General features: G+C 41.7%; 1 protein-coding gene across 1 annotated transcript in view; it reads right to left on the reverse strand.

Annotated features, from left to right (window-relative positions):
* The window catches only part of lcor (ligand dependent nuclear receptor corepressor), a 65,902-nt gene that overhangs the window by 21,231 nt on the left and 37,115 nt on the right, over positions 1 to 7,556 (reverse strand). Inside the window, exons 2-3 of the mRNA XM_035637890.2 lie at positions 6,538 to 6,603; positions 2,555 to 2,634 (exon numbers count right to left, since the gene is read on the reverse strand). Coding sequence (XP_035493783.1) covers positions 2,555 to 2,634; positions 6,538 to 6,603 — 146 coding nt within the window. The remainder of the gene's footprint in view (positions 1 to 2,554; positions 2,635 to 6,537; positions 6,604 to 7,556) is intronic.

Raw genomic sequence — 7,556 nt, forward strand, 5'->3', positions numbered from 1 at the left:
AATTGTATTGAGTGAGCAGAGAAAATACAATTAAACCTGCTGCAAGTTCGGTCTCATCGTGTCTCGATTCGTACACTATGACGGTGAATATTGACCAATCAGACAATACTGCGGGAGCCATCTCCTCTAATCCCTGCTGGACTTTGTTCAATAGATTTCTCTACCATTTATTTAGAATTTTTAGTTTTTTAAATTCAAGCCATATTCGTAATTACATAAAGGAGCTTTCTGTTGTCTTTCCCGTACATGTGATGTAAATGTTCCGGAGATGACGGTGTCAGCGTGATTTTATTAGCGTGAGCAGAGAGAGAGAGAGAGAGAGAGAGAGAGAGAGAGAGAGAGAGAGAGAGAGAGAGAGAGAGACGTCGAGTGACAGATGGGGGGCCGGTGCGGGGGGGTCGACGGAGTTGTCAGGGCGGCGGTGAAGCCGGGATGTTTTTTAGGAGACAGATGGCCGCCTCTGGAGGTCAGACCAGGGTCAAGTCTAAAAAACAAGCGACGGCCGACGGCCGAGGGAAGGACGCCCCCCCTCCCTCCTACTTCCTTCCCTTCCTCATTCAGCCCCCTCGTTCCCCTTGTTCCACCACTCTCCAAAAATAAAGACGTCGATGCCGAACTTCCCCAAAAAAAACACTTCACCCGCCCGCAGACAACGGCAAAGAGTTCAAGAACTCAAACACCAAACGTGGACAAAAAGTCCCACAAGTGTTTCGGAAAAGAAGAAAAGTTTGAACGTCTTCGAGACGTTGAAGTCGCACGGACCTTGAGTGGACATCTGTTTTTTTTGCCAAGAGAAGTAAATTACAATCTTACAGCAGAACATTGAATGATTTTGATAAAATGACCTTTACCTGAATTTGTCTAAGAGCGAGCGACGAGATCGACACGTTGATTGATGAGCACGAGAGACGGATCCTTCTTTCATTCCTGCTACCCTCTTGTGTTGACGTTTGTGTTTACGCTACCTTTTCTTTTCTTTTTTTTTAATGAATGAACTCTATGCGAGAGGGGGGCTGACGTGCAGCCACCCCACCCCCCTCCACTGGAATCAAACAGGGACCATTGAGCGTACGCATATACTCCCTCGCCTTTTGTCCTTGTTCTTCTTCTTCCTGGTGGAGTGGGGGGGTCTGTCTCCACGGCAAGTGGCCGCGTCACACGTACGTTCCAGGTCAGTAGAAGGACACACAGGTGCCACATGTATGTGCACATGTATATGTGCATGAAGTAGAAGTCGTAATTATTCTGCTCCGATCACTTTTTAGCAGATGAGAAACGTCGAGGGGAGGAATCGGCCTCACTGCCGCCGTGGGAGTCTCACTAATTTACACCCATGCCTCCGTCCTCCACACACACACACACACACACACACACAGACACACACACACACACACACACACACACACACACCTCCAAATCGTTACATCGTGCTCCTTTCATGAGCTAAATTGGGGTCAAGACCACGAAGGTCGGAAAACACAAATAACAAGTGAGAGGGAGGAAGAGGAGGGACGAAAGACAAAGACGTGGATTTTTCTTTTTGAACAGAAAGCTCAAAATGGCGGCGGACGAAAAACACAAAATGTGCGGTCAAAGGAAAAGAGACGAATTCACAAGTGAATAGACGGATGTAGACGTCAGACCCAAGCCTTTGTCTCTACATGAAAATTTATATTTTCCTTTTACTCACAATATAAGGATCAAAGATTCTTTCTCCTGCTTTTTTTAAGTATTCATCTTTTGAATATAGTTTATTATCTCTTAAAAACCACATTCAAATGTTTCCATTGGTAACAAAAGCATTGAATATGATTTAGGGGCTTAATTATTTTCAAGTGTTACATCAATTATTACATTTTTTAGTCAAGGATTATTTTCATATTTTATGATGAATTTTGCTAATTCGTTTATTGTGAGACTTGGATGAAAGGGGTTTTCAAAACGCCGCCTAGTTCAAACTTTGAACTTCATAATTAATCATGAAGTTTGAAGGTGAAATAAATGTGTTGGTGAGTTTTTGTCAAACCTGCCAAGAAGTCCTTTGACAATTTTGGGCAAAACATTTTTATCTTTTTATTTTCGTGCTCGTCTCAGATTGGATAGCTTAGCTTAGCATAAATGCTACACACTACTAGCCTGGGTCCGTCCAAAGATTTAAAGGGGGGAAAAAAATCTCATTTATTTCATCTGTAAAAACAAATGTTAAAAAAATTAAGTTGAGATTTCACAAGGAGTTCCAGTCTGTATGCTAAGCTAAGCTGATTCAAAGCTGATTTTAGCTTCAAATAAAAGATATGAGTGAAATTGATCTTCTCATCTGAGGAAATCTGTCAGATGAAGACACTGAATTTACCAAAATGTCAAAGTATTATTTCTCACTTTATTAATATGTAGTTTATCAATATAAAATGTAATTTGACAACAACAACAACACGGGTGACGTTAATTCTGCGATCCATTATACCTCGGAACTGGGAAACAGAGGTTACAATTCCATTAGAATCTCGGAATTGGAAGTACCGACCCCTGGGTCGGAAGTTGCAACTGGACGTACCTTGACTTTCTCACGTCTTAAGCAGCAGAAGAGACAGTTGTCATCGAAGGACCAGTCGGCCACTTCCTCCGGCTCGCAGTCTGCATCACAGAGGACAGACAGGAAGCAGAGGGGGGTTAATTAAATGGTGACAAACTCCCATGATCCTCAGCATCTCCATGCACATTAAACAGACAGTAACATCAGGTGGTTGTGGTTTAGTTTCCAAAGTCCCACCGACACAATGTCCATATCTGCTTTCTTGTGAAGTTATTCCATTTAGCTTTTGTATTTCATTTGCATTGTATGTTTTTTCATCTATGACATTAATTAGGTTTAAATCACCAAATAAAATACAGGTTGAATTTTAAATTCCAGCTGTGGTGGAGGTGAAGCTGAATCAACAGAGAAAGGTTATGTTGTTTTCTTTCTACTGGACAAACTAAGACTAGACCACAACTAACTACAACCGAGACGTATTACATATTGGTCGAACTAAACACAGACACTAATGTATTTGCAGAAAGCAAATACTGGCTGACGAATTGAACCGATTTACCTAAAGTAGCGTCCCAATATTGTTTTGGGGATGTTATAGAAATTAGAGCTTTAACAGCTGTTCATTTTCCACGTAGTGAATCAAGTTGAGGATTCAATCATAAGGTTATTATCTGAAGTGGCTTTTTGAGGAGCTGAAACTGGCGCCAGCAAATCACAAAGGGAACATCACAGCGTCCACAGATCATCTACAGTTTGTCTCTTCCAATCACAGGCCACAGGTTACAAACACCTTCCTGTGAGACATGCGGCAGAGAAGTGGACAGTCTACTGTATTTCTCTCTCTCTCGCTCCATCGCTTCCTCTCGCTGTACTGGAGAGGTCAAAGGTGAGCTGCGCTCCAACCCTGTGGTTGCGCCACTTACAACGTCCCTGGGACGACGCCAATTAGCTCCGGTCCCACTGCGAACGTGACCCCCGACCCATCACAGTAGTCAAGCTTCTGTGTGTGTGTGTGTGTGTGTGTGTGTGTGTGTGTGTGTGTGTGTGTGTGTGTGTGAGCTTGCCGAAGACACGGTCCCCATGAATCTTTAACTGGCTGCGTTCGTGCACAATTAATCAGGCTTCTGTTTCTGTAGCATCCTGCTTTTATAAACATCATGTCAATGGAAAACATTTTTCTTCATGTGATAATTACAGAAACCTGTTGTTTCATTTTTATTTTAACAGACGGCGTCTAGATTTTCTGCCGCGCAAAACTCAAGCATCTGCAAAGTGAGAGTGTGAATGGGTTGTTTACTTTATTTGTGGGATCAGAAAACGAATGAAATAATAATAATATTAATAATATAATGATAAACTTTATTTATATAGCACTTTACAGGTTACAGGTTACAGGTTACATACGAGGAATTTTTTGGGGTGTTATTAAGGTGCGTTCAGCAGTCAACACAGAATTCGAAAAAGAATATAGAATAAAAAAATAAAATAAATTTAAAAAATCTTCCCCCTCATTAATAAATAATAAAAATCTTGGCCCTCCTTTTTTCGTCTTCTTATGCCTGGCCCTCATACTCGTCCGTACAGGTCCCCACGGACGCAGTAGGACATGGGACGTTTGTTCATGTGGTTAAGTGGAAGAGAACAATTCAAACTCTAATCAAACTTTTCGGCCTCCATTTTGTTCCCTGGTGTAGATCACATTTGCTGGATGTGTGACCAGGACGACTGACAGCAGCAGCGGCAGGAACAAACACAACATGGCCACGTGACGATCTTCACACTTGATGACCGACTGCAGCGAAAAGGCAACGAAAGCACGTGCCACCCGGAATCCTGGGAAAATATTGGAAATCTCTAATCACTGATGTGGAGAGGGATGATGCTTCGCCACGTGGGGGAGATCATCCATGGAACATATTTTGTTATGTTTTTCATCTATTCAAATGTTGGATTGTCTGAGTCTAAAGTCGACGTTGTCGCATGTACACGAAATCTACAGTGTTGCGGCTGCTTCGCTCGGAGACAGCCGCGCGTGTGTGTGCGCGTGTGTGTGTGTGTGTGTGTGTGTGTGTGTGATGCATGAGTGAAAATATTGGAAATATTCTAAAAATGCCTTAAGTTGGTGGGGGAGGGGGTCACATGACTCCAGGACGCCATGTTGACCTCCTTTTCTCCGAGATGGGGGGAGAGAGAGGGAGAGAGAGAGAGAGAGAGAGAGAGAGAGAGAGAGAGATCTGGGAGTTTAGGTGAGATTGGCCTTCACTCGCTTTGCTCTCGTGGCATCTACACTTGATCTGTGTCACCGCGAGCGTGGAAGCCGTCTCCGAGCGACAGCGAGTCACGTGACGCTCCAGGTGAATTCCTATTTCAATGATTTCTGTGTCTGGGGCTCTTTGCTGTAAACATAACATATATATACTGTTACATATGTTGAATACACGGGTTCATGAATGCAAAGACACGGACAGCTTCGATACTGTACCATCCTGAGTAACGGCCGATATTAGTGGCTGAAATGAGCCGATGTTTATCTTTGCGATATGAAAACTTCTTATTTTACAGAGTAAACAACGAAGAAAAGATGCAGACAAATATTTAGATTGTATTTGTGTTTACTTTTTCATTTATAGTTATTTATAATAAAAGTTACATTTCTTTGTCATAAGGGTTTGACAACAACATCTCAGGAATCATTGCCAATCGTAAAAATATAAATATTGGTGGATATGTCGATATTAACCCCCAAAGATAAGATAAGATAAGATATTCCTTCATTCGTCCCACAACGGTGGAATTTCTGTGTTTACAGCAGCAAAGAAAATCAAGATCTGTATCAATATAAAAAAAACTATTTAAAAAGCAATAAGAAATGTAACAATAATATGATTTTATCTAAGTACCAAACAGGCCTAGATATAAATATAAACACTATACACAAGAACAAAAGTAACAATAATGGCACATTTGATATGTATCACACTACTCTGAACTGGCCTGAGAATCAATCTGCATATCAGAATAATAACAGGGACATAAAACAAGATATTCTGGACCGACGCAAAGTGGAAACTGGATTTTAAAGTCGACCATGTGACATCAGCTGATCTCGGCCGCCACCTTTGTTGATAGAGACAATACGAGACCGGACGGACTGGTTGTGCCGGAGGAGAGTCCCCCCCCCCCCCCCCCCCCCCCCCCCCCCCCCCCCCCCCCCCCCCCCCACACACACACACCCCACCAGCTCCATTAGTGACATCCACAAGGTTTTTTCCAAACCTGAGTTTGTTTTTTTGGCGTCATTTTGGCAGTTCTGTCACCGCACGTTAATCAAATCTCTTTAACGGATCAACACATTGTTGTTTTGCTCAAAGTCATTTGGGTACATATCCATAAAACATCTCATACAATCTGAGTAAACAGTAATCTGGATTTAGAGCTGAGATTCTGATTCAGGAAGTCAAGACAGAAGAAACAATCCCAATCCCTTCAGTCCTTGTGGAAAACAATATTATTCCCGATTTAAATTGATTTGTTTGTTGAGTCCAGTCATTACGCTGGTTCGATAACAGGTTCCATATGCTGCCCAACAGGTTTTCTTTACAAGACATGAGTTTATAATAATGCGACGTTACTTCCCACCGCCGGAGGCAGTTTGAGGCCGAGTCCTCGCAGTGTTCCTGCAATATTGGTAAGTAAGCAGCTGGGAAGCGATATATATATATATATATATATATATATATATATATATATATATATATATATATACATATTCTGTTCCATATATTCTGTTCCAAGACAAAATTTACGTGAAGTAAGCAGCTGGGAAGCGATATATATATATATATATATATATATATATATATATATATATATACATATTCTGTTCCATATATTCTGTTCCAAGACAAAATTTACGTGAAGATTTATTTTCTATATTATATCATTTTTTTAATAAATTTGTATCATCGTCAGTCACATTTCTGTGTGTGTCCGAGCATGTTTACCTTGGAAAAGGGTGATGTCGTTGACTAGTCCCGGCCCGAACAAGCCTTCCAAGATGCTTTCAAAGCCTGTGGGACAGAGAGGAGACGTGGTGTTAATGCAACGTGACATGTTCAACGTCAAAACAACACGCGGGAGCACAAATACTGTGTCAAATAAAAACTGTAAAGAAAACATAAATTAAAATAAAATAACTCCAGTGTTGTTTTTCAAAATAAGAAAATATATGGACAATTATTTCAAAGGAGTTTTGAGCCACTGTTTCATCTTCTGAAGGGTAAGGAACGTAAAATGACAGCTCCCCTCCCCCCATAGGACACATTTTGCTGATGCACAGCCTCCGCTGTTCTCACCGGCAGCAGAAGCAGCAACAACAACAAAAAAAAAGCTGCACGAAGCAGTTCAAAATCACGTGGTGAATTAAATGTGTAAATAAACACATTTTCATATTTCATGGAAAACCGACGACAATCAAAAAAATGAACCTGTGTCCGTACGTACTCACGTGAAGCTCGTTGTGTGAACGCACACACACACACACACACACACACACACACACACACACACACACACACACACACACAGAATAGATTGATGCGAAGGCTTTTTGGGCACAAAACAAACAAACCAACAGAGAAACACAAAGAAAAAAATCTACTAAGACGAGGCTGAGTGAGCAATTATAATGCACACGCACACACACACACGCACGCACGCACACACACACACACACACACACACACACACACACACACACACACACACACACACACACATGCGCGCTCGTCTTCCTTCCCAGATCTTAAACCGTTGAACGCTTTTACCTCTAATACACCAAGCTAATGTCACTCAGTTTTTATTAACTGTAAATACTCTCGCTCTGCTGTTGCTTGGCAACCGCATACAGAGAAACATAAATACATATCGCAATTTTCAACCTGGACGCCCCCCCCCCATCCTTCCATTAAATGGAAATGGAGGCAGACAGACAGAAACAGAGACAAAGACTAAGTGTACATGT

This window comes from Scophthalmus maximus, chromosome 8 (genome assembly GCF_022379125.1).
Source record: "Scophthalmus maximus strain ysfricsl-2021 chromosome 8, ASM2237912v1, whole genome shotgun sequence".
Lineage (NCBI taxonomy): Eukaryota > Metazoa > Chordata > Actinopteri > Pleuronectiformes > Scophthalmidae > Scophthalmus > Scophthalmus maximus.